The 22,168-nt window shown below is 38.7% G+C and overlaps 1 protein-coding gene across 3 annotated transcripts in view; it reads left to right on the top strand.

Moving 5' to 3' along the window:
* kcnip4a (potassium voltage-gated channel interacting protein 4a) overlaps positions 1-22,168 on the top strand; it is a 221,404-nt gene that overhangs the window by 65,460 nt on the left and 133,776 nt on the right. The window contains exon 1 of one of the 3 annotated variants that reach the window (XM_079597623.1): positions 8,306-8,616. The exons of the other annotated variants lie outside the window; for them this stretch is intronic. Within the exon in view, the coding sequence (XP_079453749.1) occupies positions 8,529-8,616 (88 nt within the window). The 5' untranslated portion in view covers positions 8,306-8,528. Of the gene's footprint in view, positions 1-8,305; positions 8,617-22,168 lie in introns of those variants that run through there. 3 annotated transcript variants of the gene reach the window in all.

The following is a 22,168-nucleotide window of genomic DNA, read 5'->3' as shown; positions in this document are numbered from 1 at the left end:
TGCCGCTCACTGATGGCCGCTGGAGATGCCGCTGCACTGATGGCCGCTGGAGATGCCGCTGCACTGATGGCCGCTGGAGATGCCGCTCACTGATGGCCGCTGGAGATGCCGCTGCACTGATGGCCGCTGGAGATGCCGCTCACTGATGGCCGCTGGAGATGCCGCTCACTGATGGCCGCTGGAGATGCCGCTGCACTGATGGCCGCTGGAGATGCCGCTCACTGATGGCCGCTGGAGATGCCGCTCACTGATGGCCGCTGGAGATGCCGCTCACTGATGGCCGCTGGAGATGCCACCGGAAGTGCCGCTTCGAGATGCCGATGCCGCATTTTGCGCTAGCCCTTACTGCATTCTGAGCACAGTATGCAATAGGCTATTCCTCTACCTGCTCTCCTCTCTCATCTCCATCTCTCATTCTTCTTCTCTCAGTCTCTTCATACCTGTAAATCTCCCCTTCCAAAAGCTGAGCTTTGATTGACACAGTCTTTGCAAACTGATTATTTATGTCGGTTGTTTAAAACTTTTATCGTAAAACAGCTGTTTAGTTTAGCCACTTGCATCTTATCTCGTGAAGCGCCGCGTTGGGATTCGTGCGCGGCCGCGGCTCGCGCTTCTGTGAACATAAATCCCGCTTGCTTTGATCGGTCATCTCAAACATTTTGCCATTGCCGACGAGCGGTGTTTGAGCGCTGAAGCAGCTCAGATGATGAGGTAGTTTATTGTCGCGATATGCGAGTTTCACAAATATTTCACAACGTTATACACTCAGAAAAATCGGAGACCTCAAGGGTACGGCTCTGACTCGTAGGCTATTTGGCCGCTTGAGTTTCTAGCTATTTTTTATTATTCTGGCCTTTTCAGCACCGCCTTTGCGCCTATTATCCATGTTTTGTATCTCTTATTTTTTGTTCGCACATCTCTAACAACTGGCTTTATTTTTTGTGGGGCTGCGAGAAAATAATAATAAAATGCGCTATGACTGGAGCCTATATAGGGAAAGCATTCAACCCTGTGCCATAACAACACCGGCCCTCCTGGCCAATAAAACAGTCCGGCCCACCGAGAATTCTCCCGGTGCTCCCGATTAGCCAATCGTGAAAGGATGGATAAGCAACGCGGGCAGCAGGGATTGTCAGTGCTCAGGGGCGGCTCCAGAGAATTTTATATATATAATATAAATAGGCTACTATTAATAAATGAGCAAAACTAAGCCACTCAATATTTAATCTTCAATTATTTTAATTATCACAATTAAAGTTTGAATTTTATTAAATTGAAAAAGCACAACAATTCAATTCAAATGCGCTTCTTTAATGGCTACAACATGTAGGCTATAGTAGGCCTACAGACTCTCTATTTGTACAAATTGCTGCACATTCATTTAATTCAGAATTTTGCACCCATAAGTTGAAAGGCATTTGTTTGTGCATAGTAAAACATATCTGCAACATTTATCAAGTTCACGGATAATTGTGCGTGCATTTATTAATCATTATACTAAAATCATAATAAAGTAGGCTATGTGCAAAAAATCAGATGAGCCCATGAACGTGCTCGTCTAATTATACATTAAGCATTTTCCTTCCATAGAAAACCATTATAAGAACGTTTAATGTGGCTTAATGCAGATTAGAATGTCCTCTTATTATATCGAAATAACAAGATATTATGTCGAAATAACAGATTTTATGTCTTTTTTTTCGGGATGGGACATTATTTAAAATAGGAAATTCTCTGAAATTAAAAATCTTTGGAGACTTTTGGGATATTGTAAGTACACAACTGCAGGAAATATATCACACTGTGCAACTGATTTTTGGATATTGTATTACAAAAGTATTACATATTGTACCTTTAATGCTAAATATTAAATATGGTTGAAATCACCAAAATCATCAACTTACTATTAAGTATCATCAATCAACCACGTACAGTCAAGTCCCCCAGTCAATAATTTTATCCCTTAAAACTCACCTTTGATCACCAAAATTAGGTAAACAAAATTACAATTCTTTGCTTGAATTTTTTTTTGTCATGCCTTAAAATAGCTTGACTGTAATTCTACACCCTTGCCTTAATCGGTTCTATGAATATATGCAAATTAGCCCCGCCTCCACTCACTCACACCAGCTCAGAGATCCACTCGTTGACGTGATTGGTTACAAGGTAGTTTGTGTCGTCAGAAACACCAGCGATTTCAAAGCGTGTTTTTGAGACTGTCTGAGGTTGTAAGGAGAAAATTATCAGCAATGGTGTTGACTTATGAATTTACACATGGTTTGTCTTCAAGCGTATTAAAAACACCAGACATATAAACAACATTAAAAGCTGGATTTTTACCTTGGGGGGACTTTAATCGCACCCACCGACAAACTGCATAAAACTTTTAGGACATTATTCTACACCAAACTCAACAATAGAGATTCCAACAATCAAAAAATCGAAACATTTAACAAACAGGATTACATTAGTCATTATCAACACAAGTAATTTCCTCCATGTGTAAAATAAAATAGAGTAGCCGTTTAAACAACATCTCACATCATTCATGTGGGTGAATCTCACAAAACCTGTTAAAGGGGTGGTAAAGTATGATTTAACTTTTCCAACTTTAGTTAGTGTGTAATGTTGCTGTTTGAGCATAAACAACATCTGAAAAGTTACAACGCTCAAAGTTCAAAGCAAAGGGAGATATTTGCTTTTAAAGAAATCGTTTTTTTAAGGACTACAACAAACGGCTGGTAGGGACTACACGACATTCCTCCGGGTTTAGTGACATCAGCAAGTCTAAAATGTACATAAACCCCGCCCCCGGGAACACGCAGTTGAGGGAACAAGTCTGTAATATTTGTATAGTATTTTGTCACAGAAGTGAGTCAGCTCAAACTTTAGCATCCATCGTTTCACATGCAATCGAAAGTCACTCTGTGTGCATCTCACAACAGTTCCTATACGAGCGATTTATAGATTACCATGACAGAATATGCTAATTGAAGATAGTTAACGCCACATCAGCAACACAAATTCATCAACTAACCTTTCAGAGACGTCCTGTTGCATTCTACATGTTGTCTCTCCATCTTTGTCTGACTCCGTTTTGACATTAAAGACAGAACAGTTTCTGTCATTTTAGTGTGTCTGCATGAGGTAATAGCAGCTGCTAACACACACATGAGCTCTTGAAACCCCGCCCTCTGCAGCAGCTCATTTGCATTTAAAGGGCCAGACACAAAACGGTGCGTTTTTGCAATTCCTCAAAAAGTGAAAACTTTAAAATGCTATATAAAAATATCTGTGGGGTATTTTGTGCTAAAACTTCACATACACACTTCTGGGGACATCAGAAATGTATTTTACATCTTGTGAAAATGGCATTTTACCACCCCTTTAAGAACATGACTGGGTCAAATTTTACTCGCAAATAAAAAGAAATACATATAAATTGATATTTTTCTTAAATAAGTTAGTTTACCCCAAATGTTCTTTCATTTTAACTGATATTTTACTTGCCCTCATGTACAACAACAATTTGTATCTGTCAAGCTCCAAAAAGGACAAAAATACACACTATTTCCATACCTCTGCCAGGGTTGGTGGCTGTAGAAATCACACGGCACAGTAGAATTCAACAAGAATAATCTTTAATAAAATATGCTCAGGAACACTTTATTATTAAATGAAATAAACATGTTATCCCTGATACCGAGGCTTCGAAGCTTGTGTCGAGAACGTCAGGAAGCCAGAGCTCCATATTGAGGCTTGCATTGTTTTAGTGAAATGACGTCACCGGTGACCTTGGAAGCCTCGGTTGAGTGCAGTGCTTTGAGAAGGGGTTCACTTTGGGTGGAATGATGAGTTTTTCCCGTCTCCTGTTACACGAGCACTTCCACTTCTCGCTCTCCAGTCCACCCTAATCACTTTCACCTTCTTTTATCTGTCTAAAGAACTCCATTTCCGTACAAGAAAAGCAAAAGCACTGCCCAGTTACAAAATAATGAAACAACACTGAGCATAAATTCTTCAAATAACAATGTATTTATGTATGTATACATGTTTATGTGTGTATATGTTAATGTATCATGAACCATGTAACACACATTTTAACCAAAAAAAAAAATCCTGCACCATATTTCCATTGACCAGCAGGTGTCCCTGGCTGCTTTCGAAGCTGGAAAAGGCTTCAAAGCTTCATGAAGCTTCATCTCGCCACCACTAATAAACACGCAGGAGATTGTAGAAGTAATCACAGGAAAACACAACCACTACACATTAACACAAACAAGACCGAACCCAGAACTAAGGAAACTCAAGGCTTAAAGGCACAATATGTAAGTTTCGCCACTAAAGGTCGCTTATTCAAAACACGGGCGTAGCTTGATGACGCCGTGAATGAGCGTGGAATCATGGGAGTTGTCGTCTTGACTCTTCACCTCCACAGCCGATGGAAAGGAATCTGGTGGACTCGGGCAGAAATCATATATTCATGTAAATCATGTAAATCGAAAGTATTCGCACCAAGGACGGCCCTTGAGAGTGAATGCCAAGGGAATGCCACTGAGCTTTTATTATGCTTGTGCTGCAGTCGCACGCTTCCGCTATTTTCATTGCGTATGTGGGGTAACGCAGCTCTGTTTTACATGGTTAAAACAATCATACTAAATACATTTGAGTGTGTTGAAAGTTGTTATAATGTTACTCTGTGCGTTCGCTAGGTGGCTGGTATGAGAAACTATTTGCACTTTACAGCAATCTATATCTATTTTAGAAAATCATATTAATAAAAACATGGTAAAAAATCAAGAAAACAAAATAGCTGATGGAAACGTTTGGGATAATAAGTACACAGGTTAACAAAATGTATAACATTGTGCTAGTGTTTTTTGGATATTTTAATCTAAAAGAATCTTACACATTGTGCCTTTAAACACATGGGGAGTGTAATCAAATATAAAATGTAACAGGTGTGGGAACTGATTAACAAGCAGGGAAACTTACTAGAGAACAATGTAACAACCCGAGCTTGACAACTCGTTTACTATTAATTATTGTATGTGTAACATTCCTTCAAAAGTGTATATTTTTTTCATTAGACAAAAAACCCTCCGCATAAATGGGTTTATGACATGGCTATTATGTAGTAACATGGCATGGCTATTATGAGTAAATTATGACAATTTTTGTATTTGTAATTACCTTTTTTGTTTATATTTTCAGATTTTAGTTTTAGTAATTACTATGCTTTTCTTTTTAGCTTTAAATTAGACATTCTAGTACTTTTTCAGCTTTTTTCAGACATTTTCATCTGTAACAATTAAAATAGTTCTCAATGCCATAATACAATAAAAGCTCATTCCCATTACAGATTATTTATGTTTTAAAGGAACACGCTGATTTTTTGGGACTTTAGATTATTCACCGTATCCCTCAGAGTTAGATAAGTTCATACATACCCGTTTCATCTCCGTGCGTGCCGTAACTCTGTCTGACACACCATACATACTGGGAACTATATTCTCAGAAGGCGAAGCACTGCTACTTGGGCGGAGTGATTAGAGCAACACTCTGAGCGAACTCTCTGCTCCTCACCACGGGGCTTCTCAGGCGCTGCGAGCAAATCACTGAGAATTTAGTTCCCAGTATGTATACGGTTTGAAGATGGCTGTGTCTCACGTGACCTTGTTATTTGTACACGCTGTGACTGTACAAATCACAACATGTAAATAGGAAAATGTTGGCGTTATTTTGTCACTTATTGGGAGCAGTATGCTAGCTGGAGCCGCTTACCTCCAGTCTTTGTGCTAAGCTAGGCTAGCAGTGGGTGCGTTAGACAGAGTTACGGCACGCACAGAGATGAAAAGGGTGTGTATGGTAGGGTTGCCACCCGTCCCTTAAAATACGGAATCATCCGGTATTTACAAGTGAGATGATGCGTTCCGTATCAAATCAATAAGGGACGCGATTTGTCCCGTATTTTACATTAGGCCCACATATAGTTGAATAAAAACATAAGGTTTTTGCAGTATGGATAATACTAATAGCAAATATAAAGATTTCAATTTCGTAGTAGAGGAGCTCATTGCGTGATTGCATTTTAGCGTCTTTGTTTCTATAGCGACTGAGTCTTGTGAACATGCTCTGTAAACCTGCACGTTTTTTAACCCCTCGTGCGCTGTTCGGGTCTTTGACCCTAAATGACGTTTGCTGAAATAAATAAAAAATTATCTTTGTCCAAATGGCGTGAGACTTTGCACGGTTGACAACACTTTCTAGATCTACAAAACAAATCTACATTTGAAAAATATCTGTTTTTTATGTTAGTGTGGGTGGGGGGAAAGTCACACTTGTGGTGTTTCAACAAAATGTAATTTGGGGATTTTTTTAGGATTTATAGTTTTAGGAGGATTTATTATATATTTTTTAATTTAGGCTATATAAATACATAAATAAATATTTTTTATACAAAAACAGTAAAAAAAAAAAGTAAAATTCACTTTATAAAAGACCCACATTTCTAACGTTCATGGATATGGATAATTTGACATGGTTTAGTGTAAGATTTTTGCCCATCTTTTGGAAAATGCCGTTTTTAAAGTAAAGAAATTATCACTTTAGATGGCTGCAGAGCTACACAATTTGCTATTTGACTAAAATACATATTTTCACTAGTTTTTAGTTGGATTCATATCTACATATTATGAAATCACAATTATAACAATAAAAATGGCTTTGTCAAAGTTGAGCATTTTTTGTACTGACAAAAATCAGTTTTTCAATAATGTTACATTATGATTAGAATCAAATTACATCGAGGTCGGACCCTGTTTAGAAGATTGACAAAATTCATCCTCAAAATCAGAAACAACGTAAAACACACAAAAAGTTGCAAAGTGGCAAACTACAGATGATATTAAAAAACAGATGTTTGAAATTGGAAAAAGTCGAAAAGCTCTATGGGTTGGGGTGGAGAGGAATGGGTGTCCCTTATTTTGCCACACTAAAGGTGGCAACCCTAGTGTATGGACTTATCTAACTCTGAGGGATACAGTGAATAAGCTAAAGTCCCAAAATGCCGGCGTGTTCCTTAACTATATACTGTTACTACATCACTGCAATGTTTGTTGTACTGCCTTTCATGTATCCAGCTTTAAACAATAATAATAAAATAACCATATACCTTATGTGCCAGAGAAGCAACTGCGCAGCCATCTTTAGAATTTTGTCTTTGAAATTCCGTTTTTGCGGTAACTCTGTATAGTTCTATGGCATCGCTGTCGAAGAGTAATTAGCTGGTGAAGTGGACTTACTCATTGTAGAGTTAACGAAAGTTACCATGAGCATTGTAATGTTTGAAGCGGATGTCATAACAAATGCCAGTTGACCAGGAAGTCTTTAAAATGATCGGCTCATTCAAACATCCGTAAGATCTTCCCTTCATGCTGTGGAAATACAAACCAAAAGACAGAACACGACGAGCGCAGCTTTGAAAAGAGGCGGAGCTACGTAAGGTCTATAACAACCTTATTTTTGTACTTTTATTTTGGAGTAAAATGTCACCTAGAGCTGTTTTCATGGACGAGTCCCAGTCTTTTGATGTGGCTTTGTAAAAATAAGTACCTCGGGCCGTGAGTCATCAGGACTGACCCGATGAACTCCACCTTTATTTCTACCATCTGAACACCTGCCGTTCGAAAATGTCAAGGTGTTTCCCATCAGTTTTAACCTCTCTCTCTCTGCGTTTCTTTATATTGCCTTCAGTCTGTCTGTTGCTTTGCTTCACATTGCTTTTCACACCTCAGTCCCTTTGTCTTTCTGTCCGGATCTCTTTTCACTTGCTTTCTTGCACCTTTATCTTCCTTCCCCATATCTCCGTCCTATTCACTTTCTCTCAGGCAAGAGCAGGCTGTCTCCACAGTCTCTCTTATCTTTAACCTCGCCGTCCCTCCCTTTCTCCATTTCTTCCACTTTTTAAAAAAATCCTTCGCTCTCAATACCGTGACACTCAGAGATGCCTCATCCAGTGTTCCTCTGAAGTGTTGTAACATTGTAACTGGCAACACGACAGTCCCATAATCGCCTGTCAATGCTGATTCCTTCTCTTTTTTCACCTCTCCTGCCCCTCCTCCTCATCGCTCTCTCTCTCTCTTGTGCTTTCGCTCCGAGGCCACGCTGGCACCGCCTTCCCAGAAGCGGTCGTGGAGGTTGAAACAGCCACAGATGGTGCTGAGACACACAAGCAGCCACTCTACTACAAATGTGTGTGTGTGTGACTGAAAGAGTGTGAACTGCTAAAGAGAGGAGACCGCTTAGAAGGGAGCGCTCAGCACCTCTGGGACACACGAGCGCTCCAGAGGAAATATTTATGACCCAACGGCAGTGAGTGACCCCCCTCGCGCAGCTCCGTATGAGCCGACTCTCGCAGACGCACGAGCTGAGCAGGTTCGGGCAGGAGCGCAGCCACGGGGAGGAAGTTTTCCTCTGTCTACAAACCTTTTGAGGATTAACCAGCGGGAAGAGAGCGAAACCTCAGCATGAGCAGCTGCAGGAAGAGATGCAAGAGGGAGATTCTGAAGTTTGCTCAGTACCTCTTCAGACTTATTACTGGCACACTCAATGCAGGTAAAATCGGCAATTTCCTCCTCTTCCGAAGTTTATCTTGTAAAAAGCAGGTTTGTTCTTTGTTGGATTTGCAATGGCGTATAAAATACTTTGGTGCAATCTAGCATTATATACAGTATTGATGTAGAAGTTGAGGTTGTGCAGCTCAAACAATCTCTTAACCGGGTTTTGACCTTTGATAATATCCATCTATCTATCTATCTTCTCCTTCTTAATCTCCTTAATCATGTCAATTAATCCCAGTCTACTGGCAATTAGGAAGAGGCAAACAAATTTTCCCCATCATTTGCCAAATATAAATTGATGTGTCAGCTGTTTCAAGGAGAGATGGGCTCTTCTTCGTGGATTGCAGCAAATTTAGTCATGTTGTCCTTGAGTATCCTCCTGTAGTTTTCCCAGTGTGTCTACAAATAATGTCAAATTGTGTGGAGATAATTTGGGCAGTGAGCCATATTTCTGAAATGAATAGGCTTGTTTCAGGAAATCAGCAATGCATCAAAACAAAATGCATGTAGGGAGTATGCTGACCTTGTTAAACGGTTTCATTTGTCATGATGGTGTTTTCACAATATATATATATATATATATATAATGAAAAAATGCTAAAACATATTTAATTTGAAATATTTTGAAGAAATAACCTCAAGGATTCATTATTACAAAATGTTTGTTACAGAGAGAATGAATGGTCTAATAGTTTTTCTCTTTGCACTCTTTATGTTAATTCACCACCTCAGTGTGAGGAAGTTTTGTAGCTAATCCAAGCAAGAAGTCATGGGATTTATCTGATTTGACAAGTTTGTTTACTTTATTTCATGTTTATTGATTATCGTGCATCTGTTGTGTTTGTGAGGATCCTGTGCATCTCTGCAGCATGTGAACGTGTGTCTGAATGTGTGGGTGCGTTTGACAACAAAGACCACGGATGGCAAAGCTTGGCATGCATTGCTTTTGCTGGTCTTATTTTTTTATGAATACGATGCATTAGAATGTGTTGTGTGCATAATCCGTGACCCTTTTGAAAGATAAAGAGACCTGCAGTGAAGACTCGGCTACTGTTGGCGGACTGGTTTAAGTAGATTTCTGTAGGCGGGACTGATGTAGTGTTTGATCATAATCACTGACAGCGAAAGAAAAACTTTCCCTCATTGAATCTTGTTGATTAGGGTCATGTGTTGATAGAAGGCATGTCTTCTGTGTTTGTGACAGGCTGTCCTTTTTGAGTACTTACTTAGTTATATTATATTAGTCAAACAGTTCATTTAGATGCCGTTGATCATAATCTGAAAAATCTGTGTTCCTTTAAAATAATATAGACTATTTTCTTCGCATTTTCTTTTCCTATAAAGATATATGCTATTTACTAAGCAAAAATACTTAAAGGGATAGGTCACCCTAAAATGAAAATGAAGTAATCATTTACCCTGGTGTTGGTCTAATGCCGTATTGCCTTCTTTACTTTTCGGACCACAAAAGGAGAATTATTTATATATATATATATATATAGAGAGAGAATTTTTTTTTTTTTTGTTCCCGCTCACACTCGTCTATATAATGGCAGTGAATAGTGACCAGCATCACACTATTTGAAAAAGACGCAAAAGTATCAGCTTGCAAAAGTATATACGACATGCAACACATGTCGTATATTCTACGTTTTCTGGGGGTATAGGATAGTGTCAGGCTGGGCGATATGGCCAAAAATATTATCACAATATTAATTTACCTACATTAATGGGGAAGGAAATGCTCTCAACATACATTACTGTGCACACATCTTAGGCACTTTAGTATTTCCGCCCCAAAGAAATGCTTTTAAGCAAGTTATATATTTTCCTGTACTGTTTCAGAAATAGCAGTTTACATTTTACATTTCCAAACATTCATTTTGCCTTTAATTGTAATAATCCAGTGGATTTTCTGTATGCACAAGGAGTCTGACAACAGCCGGCATGCTCCACACGGAGATCTGATCTCACCTCAGATTACATGAATAAACTGAGACGGAAATGCAGCAACGTTTCCAAGACGCTTGAAGAAACTTTCCTGCATTTGTGATTTTATAGGGATCTCAATATGATATCGTTTATCACCAAGCCCTACGATAGGGTTGATAAAAAGCAAACCAAAATTGACCAATCTTCCTTGGCCATTGGTCTTCTGTGCACGGATATGCGAAGATGACGCCAAGTGGAATACAATCCATGAACTTTCTTCTCTTAGGTGAATATATCCGTTGTGTTTGTCGTAACAAGAAGTTATCCTATTATCACATTTTTCAATCAGAGTTCCGGTCCAGAGATATTTAACTTGGTGTAGAAATACAAGGACACTTTTTGGGGATTTCTAGGCATTATATTTCATGGTTGTTGTTTTTTTGTTGTTGATTTCTCACAAAGAACTATGGCCAAGGTCAGGATTTTTGTCAAATTTTGGTTTGTTTTTCACCAAACCCTATAGTATACCCCCAGAACACTCAGAATATATGACACGTCACACGGGATCATTCTAATACTTTTGCGGATTTAAAAAAAAAAAGCTTGATGCTGGATGCTATTCACTACCATTATATGGACGAGTGTGAGTGGGACTTTTTTTAATTCTCCTTTTGTGGTCTAAAAAAAAGAAAGAAGGGCATACAGCATTAGAAAAACACAAGGGAGAGTAACTGATGACTCAAAAAAAGACATTACGATTTCAGAGCAAATATCTTGAATTAAGTTAATTCTTCTTACTCTTTTGGCCAATAATTTTTCTTGTTTTAAAGCTGCCGTCGGCAACATTGTTTTGATCAAATTCAGTGAAATTGACACTATAATCCGATAGAACAACATAAATAATGTGGTTTTAGAAAAAAACCCGAGCTTCTAACTCCACCTGGAGCGTGTTATTTTGTTTTGCAAAAATCCACCGCTCCCGGATCATCGGGTCTAATCAGCGCTGGGGGGTGTGAGATCTGACTGTCAATCACAGGTCGTGCACAAATCACAGATCCCCCTCCCTCGCGCAGACGCGGACGTTACAATATCACATGCACACGACACGCCTGAAGATTGTACGAAGCGTGATGGCAGAGAGAAAATCTAATAACAAGCTTTCAATTCCTCGGTTATTGCTATCTATGGATAGATAAGCCAGGGCAGCCTACCTCCGAGTCTATGGTGTTGATCGATGCTGAAGAGACGGACGCGTTCACAGAAAATCAGGTACACACGCACTGACGATGGGCGGGTGCTCGTTGGTAGTGGGGGAGGGGCATGAGAGTTGTAAACATTAAAAATGTTGTCTTAGTCCACTCAATCTGCCAGACTTGCCGACGGCAGCTTTAAGAATAAAACTCAATAAAAAAAGTATGCTCATATAAAAAAAATAAAATTATGATCAGTTCACACAGAAATTCATGCTCCCAGTATTTTTGCATTGAATGCGTGCTCATTCAATCTGCTCCATCATTATGAACAGTATTATATCATATTTGTCTGGTGTTGCACACTATTCCACTGTATAGCTATAGATATACTGCTCTCTTTATTAACAATGCTTAACATTTGCCAAATAGTGATTTAATTGAATTAAGGGTCAAAAGCATGAAAAAATAATTAATCCAGATGTCAGCTGTTTTGTGATGATTACCAGGATATATCAAACGTGCTGGAAATGATGTGTTCTTGGAACGAGCCCAATGTCAGATATTATGCTGAGTCACAAAAAATGACTTTTAATATTGATCATCTGACAGACTGACAGCTTTTCTGACTCTAAGTTGCTGGAGACTTTCTCGTCTTTCTGCCTTCACTTGAAATCCATGTTACCGTGCTGTATTGATTTGGCTGACACAGTAAGACAATCCATCCAAACATGGTTGTAGAACAGTGTTCTTGTTTCTGTTAGTCTTTCTTTTCTCTGTTTACACTTAAAATAATAAATAATAAAAAAAGGTTTTGGATTTGGAACAGGTTTAAATTCGGTTACAATATGACATAATTGAGAAGTGGTACTTTTTATGTCACAAGAAATTTGAATATGACCATTAGCAAAGGAAATTATTTTGGTTGAATGCCAAAAACTGATTATTTTGTACTTTTCTAAGGAGCCAAATGTAATTTTAATATATTCACGCTTATATTTCAACCACCCTTGTGAAGGCAAACACTATTTGTCTTAAGCCTTATTTGAACTGGATTAGTATTATCTGGGGACCATGTGTGATTTTAAAAATGACCATGCACCCAAAATACTATCAAAACACTCCAACGCAGCCTCCATTCTTCGCGAAAGATGGATAAAAAAGCGCACACTAAACAAAAACCTAGAAAAAATGATATACGACCCCGCCAAATCACAGAGATGCCGATTCGCACGGCACTAATATTATCACAGGACCTCTGTGTTTGGCAAAATATGGTATGGAATTTGCTGGGGAATTTTTACTTTACAAATTACAAACATGGCCGATTCACACGGGATTAAGATCACAGACAACCTCCGCAATTATTACAAATGACTAGAGGTCACCAGGTGATACTTATCCCGTGCGAATAGAGCTTTAGAAGGCAATGCACAAACACTGAATGTCAATATCTGTTGCTCAAGTGATCAGGATTGATCGATGACCTGAAAGAATCAGTCCATGAAGTCTGACCTGGGCCTGATTCTAATGGGATCTGACGTAGGTAGAATACGGCAGAGGGACACTGGAAATCTGTGTCCTTGGAGATATCATCTTATTCTGCAATTCTTAGTCCGTTATTTTTTATATTGTATTATTTATTAGGCTATAAATAATAATAATAATAATAAAAACTTTATCTTTGCTGATTTAATATCTTCAATATTTACTGTTGAAACAGGAAGTTGGGGTGGGACAAAGGTCTTTCTTCTTTTTAATGACGTGAAAGCTAACAGAATAAAAGCTAAAATAAAAGTTTTTATTTCCTTCACCGTAAAGAAGGCATTATTGAAAAAAGAACGCAACTTGATGCATTCAGATTTTTAGGTTCTCTCAACTATTTTCTTAAATTATCACACAACTTTGTTTGTCAATTTAAATGTATTCATTCACTGTATGCAAAAGGCCTCATTCAGCCATAAATTAATCGAGGCAACTACATATTTCTTGTTCAGCAAACTAATACATTAAATTATTTATATCATTTTGGTAGCCATATATTTGACACTTAATATGCAAAGTGATTTATGCTATCTTTGTTTCTGAAGGTGTATTCACCTTGCAAAGCAAAGATATATGGAATAATGTTTTAAAAGGTTGTACATAGACCTTAGTCTCAGCCTCAGAAGTCACGGACTACAGACACAAAATTGGAAACACTTCCGGAGTTTCAAAGTCGTCATGTGAATGGGTGAATTCTAACGCCGTTAAACATGACGCTGAACAAAACGAACTATGATTGGTTGCTTTCTGCCAACAGTCTGAAGGTGTGGCTACGTAAGACTACAGACACAATACATAACTAACAATGATGACAAAGCAACAACAAAAAAGTCAGCAAACAATAAATCTATGACAGTAACTGCATAATTTAATCATGCTGCAATGTATGCTATGAACTCACAAACCCTCAACATTTTAGCAATATTGTTTGTTCAGACAACTGTGTTTGACTAGGACAACATTTGGGGAAATCCGTTGGTCTAACATGGGCTTTTATGTAGTTTCTAGTAATTCATATTTCTCAGTATTTGTGACTCAAAGATCCAGTGAACTGGAAAATATGTAGTTGCCATTTTATTTTATTTTACCGTGTAGTGTCTTTAAAAATGTCTTCTCCTTTCATTATAGTCCATTGTCTTGATTAAAGATCATAAAGAAAATGAAATCCTTGTTTTATCTCACCAGCAGTATAACACCTCTTGCTATTTCATTGCAGTAAATGACTTTGAACAACCTATTACATTTTGTACCGTAATGTTCAAATGTCCCACAGAAAGGACAGTGCGAGCTGCATATTTCTTCAGGCTTTTTGGACCCTGAAGACTGTGAATTGAATGGCTGATTTTCAAGCTACATGGAGCCGGAGGGCTGTGTCCATCTATTTGTCACATTGTGGCCTCGCTCTTACCGCCTAAACGCTCGAAATCTCTCTCTTGTGAACAAATGACATTTGCCTTTTTGTTTCCCCCCCAGTTTATTGCTTTCTGCTGTCACACGCGTCCACCTCTGCAATGTATCATCCATTTTTAGGGGAACCGGTTGAAATACTTGGCACGGGATCTGGAACAACGTCTGCTTTTTGTCTTTGAGGAAAAAGAGACAAAAATGGCCTTCATATTTCTAATCTTGCCTGAGAGCATCTGGAGAACTTTCTCTTCTGCTTTATCACGTTTTATTTCTCACGCAAGCCTCTCAGGTGCACGGACATTTTTAGCATGCAGCAAAGTAGATGGTTATAGATTTCAAGTGATTTGATTAGATTTGTCAATGCAATTTGCGGAGGTCTCACAAGGCCAAAATCCTTTAACTCGTTGACATTATGCTCTCTATTTGAGTATGAGAGAGTATCAGATGCTCTTACCGGTCAAAATTCGCAATTAAACAATTTCTAGCTTCCATTTATTTTTGTCTGTTTACTTGCAAAACTGTGCGTCTTCACGTAAGGGAACGGTATCGTACTGCGCGAAGGCTGAGCCTGTAGTCATGTCAGTCTGGTGTGTTTATTTAGACAATCTCTGCGACATGAGTCGTGTAGGTTTCGTCTCTTTGGTTTCTCGACATCTATTACCAGGTCATGTTCCAGCTGTCCTCTGAGATGCCGTTCCCGGAGCCCACATAATCCTTGACCAAACACTGAATATTTAATCCAAGATGCCAGCTCATTGTGGCTTAATATGCCCTATCACTTCAGTTTGATAGACAAGACTCACAGCTGAGCTGCTGAAGGAATAGCTTAGCTTGGATAGTGGTGCAGTTATTAGTATATGTTTGTGATCTGAGCATGCATATCCATTAAAAAAAGTGGGAAATAGTTCACTCCAAATGATAATTCTCTCATTTACTCGCCCTCAAGCGTGCGTCTCAGAACACTGACTGTTTCTATAGCAGCCGGAGCTTCTAACGCCAGCTGCAGTGATGTGATGACTTTACCAATCGCCAATTGGCTCTTTTATTTAGAAGGCGGAGCTTATTCCACCATATAGAAGGTATGTGCATGACGTCATCGTCGGCCGTAGTGACTGCGGTTACGCCAACTAAGAGGCAAAAAGACTGAGCGGCAGCATTTGTTTTCAGTGTGAATGCTGTGAAAAACATACAAAACGCATCTAAAATGGGAAAGAACTTTGCGATTGACTGTACAACTAGATTTGACAAGAAATCTGAGGTATTTTTTACAGACTGCCGAAAGCTGCAGAACAGAGAAGCAAATGGATTGCTGCAATTCATAGAAACAACTGGACTAAAGACAGCAAAATGAGGATTTGCACTTATCATTTTGTGTCAATATGCTGAATTTAGGGGTAAAATCATATACCTATATATTGTATTGTAATATATTGTATTGACAACTCCTTAATTAAATATTTACCATCGTATATTCTGCATAATTGGACGTTTTTAAATGAACACTGACAAAAAACGATACAAGTTTTAAGGCTGGACGATACGATATATATAACATTGATATAAGTGATCACATGGATTTAGACCTACCTATATTGTATTTATATAAAGCGTTCACAGGCAAATTTGCTTTATGTATTTCCCTGGCGTCGAAATCAGGCACATATAAATGTCAGGAAAAACGATTCCTGGCTGGACGTCAGTATCCATGGATCGCTGGATCTTTGGAAAGTTGTAAGGAACACTATATCAAGTCCAACCTTTAGACCCCATCCACACTAATGTGTTTTCGTTTAGAAATGGAGACCTTTTGCTACATTTGCAGCTCCCATCCAGACTAAAACGGCAAAAACGAAGACCTAAAACGGAGAAGTTTAGAAACGCTGCCGACCCCGTTTTGCGTTTTGAATCTCCGGATGGCATTTTAGTGAAGACGGGTCAAAACGGAGGACTTTAGAAACGATGACGCAGAGGCTCACGCTCGGCTCTATGATTAGGGGTCATCAGTCATGGCGTATCCTTCCCTGATTCGTCAGCCACCCATCAGATGACCCGTCCCCGGAAGAAAACATACAAAAACAGCCTGGACTACGTAATGTTAGTGACTGCAACATGGATAACGAATTACAAGCGTTACTGACTTTGATGTCTTTGCTAGCAGCTGTTGTGCAAGTAAATTCTGCATTTTACAATGCTATCACGGCCTACATGCGACTGTTTACACCGGCACGCGCATGCCCAATGTTGGTGAATGGTCACGTGATCCGCGTTTTCAGTCGTTTTAATGTGGACGGAGATTAATTCTATACGCAGCTAAAACGCTGGTGTGGACGGAGATCGTATTCGTTTTAATTCTCCGTTTCTAAACTAAAACGCAGTAGTGTGGATGAGGCCTTAGTTTAAACTGATAATCGTTTGTTTTACTCGCATTTTCACAGTTTCCCCTATTAAATCCAGTCACGCAGCAGCTCTTCTGCCACTCAGTTCAGCTGAGGCGGGCATATTCCGGTGGGAAAGTGCCTCTATTGCGTGGTTCTCTCATTCATAGTAATATTAGTGCACCGTTAAGAAAAACTTAACATTACAACAGGAAGATCCTGAACATGCATGAAAATGGTAGTTCCCAAAATATTTTGAATGATGTCGGGGTCCAAACAACATTGGAGCCCACTGACTTTCATTGTATGGAGAGAGAGAGAGAGAGAAAAAAAACACTGAAACATTTTTTTCAGAATATCTTTTTATGTTCAACAGAAGTAAGACAGTCATACAGGTTTGGAACAACATGGTGGTGAGTAAATGATGACAGAATTTATTTATTTTTTAACAGAACTATCCCTTAAAGAGTTAATATAAAGATATATTTGATTTCATTTTTACATTTAAAGTGAACAGAATCATTCTTTGATGAAAATAACACACCTGTATGACTAAGTATATATTTAATATATACGCTAGTTTCTGTTCTCTGAAGGTTTAATTTATCGTCTGTGGTTAGCTGGCAATCACTTGTCAAATTGTCTGTCATCACTGAAACCACACAGCACATTTCAATGAAACAGTAATCGTGTCTTTGCTTTTAAACTCAGCAGACACTTTAAATGAACCTCAGGCTCTAAATTCCAGCCGCTCGATATCTGTCTCCCAGACAATGTAGAGGAAGTAGGGCATCTTCGCCATATCATATTCTCATTACACCCTTTCTCACTTCCACAATATAGAAAATAATCTTCCTCGATCAATGGCTCACAAACATTGTTCCAGAATGCTTGGAGGAAGAAGCTGGATGAAAACCAAATGCAATCTCATTGGTATAATTCATTTATTCAGAGACTCTTCGACTTTCCTGCTGTCTTCTGTCTTCATTGGGGAAAAGTCGTTGTTGTCGTTGTTGTTGTTTTTTACTTTCTACTCCTTACAATTTAATTTAGACCTGAAGAGTAAAGTCACTGGTGGTTTCTCAGGTCATCGTGGCAATTATAATGGAGTGTGTCTTACTGCCCTTGTGAGAGAGACGTCTCTTCTGGCACCACGACATTGATTCTTTGTCCTACAGAAATGTGTGTTAATTATAAAATATAAATGTTGCTAAAGATGGCCTGCACTGTAAAAAAAACATATTTTATATTTTAGTAAACTAGACTTAAAGGTTTAGTTCACTCAATTTAATTTCTGTCTTAAATTATTAATTCCGTTCATCCTCGGCAAATGAAGATCTTTTTAAGGAAATCTGAGAGCTTTGTCCTTTCATTGACAGCTACGCGACTACCACTTTCAAGCCCCAGAAAGGTAGTGAAGATATCATTGAAGTAATCCATGTGACTCCAGTTGTTTAATCTCAATATTATATATAATAATATTAGTTTATTTCAAATAAATGTTTCTCAACAAGGCATCATAATTAACCCGTCTGGAAGAAGAAGAAAAAAAAAAAACATCTTAAAGCAGCCTAAAATTGTTTGCTGGTTTTAGCTGATTTAAGCTGGCTAGCTTAAAACCAGTAAAAATACCATTTTGGCTTGGCTGGTTGACTGGTTTAAGCATTTTTTTTTTATCATGGAAGTTGTCTGTGTCTGTAGTGTGCGTTCTGTACTATATAAATCCTCCATAGGCAGCTCACAAGGTTTTAGATCCAAGCAATAACATAGGCTTTGTTTTATTTATTTTTTATCATTTGTCTCAATGTGCTGTGTGATCTCTGCATCCCCTACTACTGCTGTACACTTCTATGCAATTACTGATTATAATCGCCCAGCTGCAAGCCGACCATCCCATCACATGCCTTTTTTTCTTACAGCATCACTGCTTGTATACTCCCACATGAACTGTTGGTAATGAGTCCAGTTACGTTTTGCCTAGTTTGAGTAAGAGCCTATGGCCTCCAGCCTGTGTCTCATTAGTATCACACTCTAAATGGCATCAGTCACTAGTGATGTGAGCACTAGCACACTGACCTTAACCTGTGGCCCTTGTGCCGGAGTTCACTGACCTTTGAATCCAGAGCCACAGGAGATGAGTCTGAAACGTGTTGTACTTTTGTTGTTCTTATAGTGTTATCGGTCTGTTATGTCTGACTGCATAACACTGTCTTTAAATGTTTTTAATCTTTAGGTTTCAAAACTTAAAATTCGGTCATGTTGTTCCATTGATTGATTGATTGACCTTTTTGAGTCTGTGGTCACTTACGTTGTATGTGAAGTTATTCTTTAAATAGGTCTGCAAAAATGTAAATTTGTATTTGAAAAGGGTAAGAAAAGATTTCTTGGCCACCCAGAGCCCATTTTCCCAGTTTATTTTCACTTGCATGCGTGTAACCCACATTGCTGTTTCAAAATAGACATTAAACGTAACCTAATTAAACCCTGCATAATTAATTGGATGTACAGTGAATAATTAGAGGATGATGTTGTCGTAATAATGTCAGCCTAGGATTACCTTAAACCCTCTCATGAGTCTTGTTATTATGTACAGTACTTCCTGTATGGTTTTTGAGTTAATGAACACTATGAAAGATGCAATTAAATAACCTTTTAACTCTTATTTTAAGCATGTGGAAGTAACTTTACCTTTTCCAAATTATTTTCATACAGGCATAGCAATGTCTAAGTATTACACCCCGGGTTTATTTCTCTTATCATCCTTAATGTGTCATTACAAGTGCCCAGCCATGTTGAGTGATTCCTTCAGAGTGAACACGAGTGAATATGACTGCAGTAGATGTGAAAGATATGAATAAAAATGATGTTATATCAGCCAGCGCACATACCTGTATTTAGTTCCTGTTTTCGGTCGAAGTCCAAAGTAGCCGATTGTCGTGTTCACGCGCATAGGTTTAGTTAACTATGATCACGCGCGTGAACTCGACAATCGACTACTTTGGACTTCGACCGAAAACAGGAACTAAATACAGGTATGTGCGCTGGCTGATATAACATCATTTTTATTCATATCTTTCACATCTACTGCAGTCATATTCACTCGTGTTCACTCTGAAGGAATCACTCAACATGGCTGGGCACTTGTAATGACACATTAAGGATGATAAGAGAAATAAAAGCAGGTTTAAAACTTGCCCCATTGAAGTCAATAGGGTGCAAATTTTAAAAAGAGGATAACACGGTGTAGGCAACACCGATTTTTGTCATTGTTCTCTGTATTGACAGCACTCCAAATTTACTAAAAATTTAGCTCAATGTTAAAATTGACCGGAGTTCTCCTTTAACTCCCTATCAACAACAAAGCACAAACAAGTTCACCAAAATAAAGAGGCAGGAGACCCCTATGCTCCAAGATCTTTTAACATGTTTGTAACATAATTGAACATGATCCACTTGTGTAACAATCAGAACAACTTTCACTGGGACTACACAGGTTTGATTAGCGGGATCAAGGCGCTCTCAACTCGATGAGAAATGAGCTCTCTATTGAGTGTCAGCGGCGTCTCTATAAAGACCATACCTCGGCTGGTTGTACACCCCATCATTGGACAACCTATCTGAAGTCAAAGATAGTGCAGCAACACAAATACAAGTAAGGCAGGTCTTAATAATACAGCTGTTTCTTACACAGAATGTGATCTTGTTAAATGTGTATGAAGAAGATATGTTTCCATTTTGTTATTGGTAGCAGATTTCAGTGGTGTTGCTTGCCATATCCTCCAGGTTTTATCTCAGCCAAATAACATTAAGAATGAATGGTACATGCTCTTAGGCTTATCTCAGAAATTCTTGCCGTCTTGGCCACAATGCAATCATCTGAGCCTTTCCCCAGACCTTTGGGAGCCCAGAGCTTTATTGTTTCTCTGCCATTTGATTCAGACTGCAGCTTCCAGTCAGCCCATTTCAGCCGCTTCCATTCCAGCCCCTTCAGTTACTGTAATCAGTTTTCTCATTTGCACTAATGTTTGTAAATGAAAATCCCTTCAGTCCGCAGAATGGAGAGGGTATTTTTAGAAGCACCCATGCTTTCTGGACTTCATATGAATCCATACATTGAATAGATTAACCACTTTTACTGTCCATTTGTGCAGAGATTGTTCTGTGATGGTGGATTCAGGAGACTAAACCGAAAGAAAAAACTCTTAACCTTTACCCAGCGCTTAATGGCTTTCTGAACGCCAAGGCCACTGGTCTGTCTGCAATGGAGGTGGTGTGTTCAGTCAGCTCATAAATTGAGTGCACTTTATATGTCTGTGCGCACTTGGTCCTTTTCATTTCTTTCAATCATTTTATTACTCATCCATAAGACTTGTCTCATTTATCACATCTGCCCGCCGCATGCATTGGAAAATGGTTTGCGACAATCTCTTTGAGGTCATCCGATTTCTGTTACTGTTTCTTGTTCCTGTAATTGCCCTTTCCATCCTGCTCTCAGGGCGGTGGGCGGGACAACCTGTTACTCACATGAGATCGACCAATAGCAAACCAGAACCATCCAATCAATTCCCCATGGACAAGTCCCACCCTCATTTTTTTTTCTTTAACTCTGTGTGGTACACTCTTCAAATCACTGGTCTCTAACTTGGGCTGGGAATCTTTAGGCACCTCACGATCCGATCGGATTCACAAAACACACGTGCATTTGAAAGAAACAGTCTGTCAGTAAGTGAGTTTCATGTATTGAATATATAGGCCTAATTCATTTCAAATGGCATAAACAATGCCTTTGTGGAGTGTGTGTGTGTTTAGGAGTAGGGTTAGTGTTAGAGGATAGAATATACATATGTCTATGGAAAGTCCCCTGTGTGTGTGTGCGTGCGTGTGTGCGCTGTTTCTAGAGCACACATTCAATCTTGTATCTGTGGTTAAAAAATAAACTCAATTATGAAATTCTCATAATCATTGAAGAGAAAATCACGATGCATACATTAGTTTTTTTTCTCCCACCCCTAATTCAGTGCTGAAATAGCAGATATTATAAACTATAATAGTTGCACATGTATTTTGCTGCCTGCTTCATCAATAGAACTGTGTTCTG

Source organism: Phoxinus phoxinus (assembly GCF_949152265.1).
Source record: "Phoxinus phoxinus genome assembly, chromosome: 2".
Lineage (NCBI taxonomy): Eukaryota > Metazoa > Chordata > Actinopteri > Cypriniformes > Leuciscidae > Phoxinus > Phoxinus phoxinus.
This window is presented reverse-complemented; position numbering and strand designations above follow the sequence as displayed.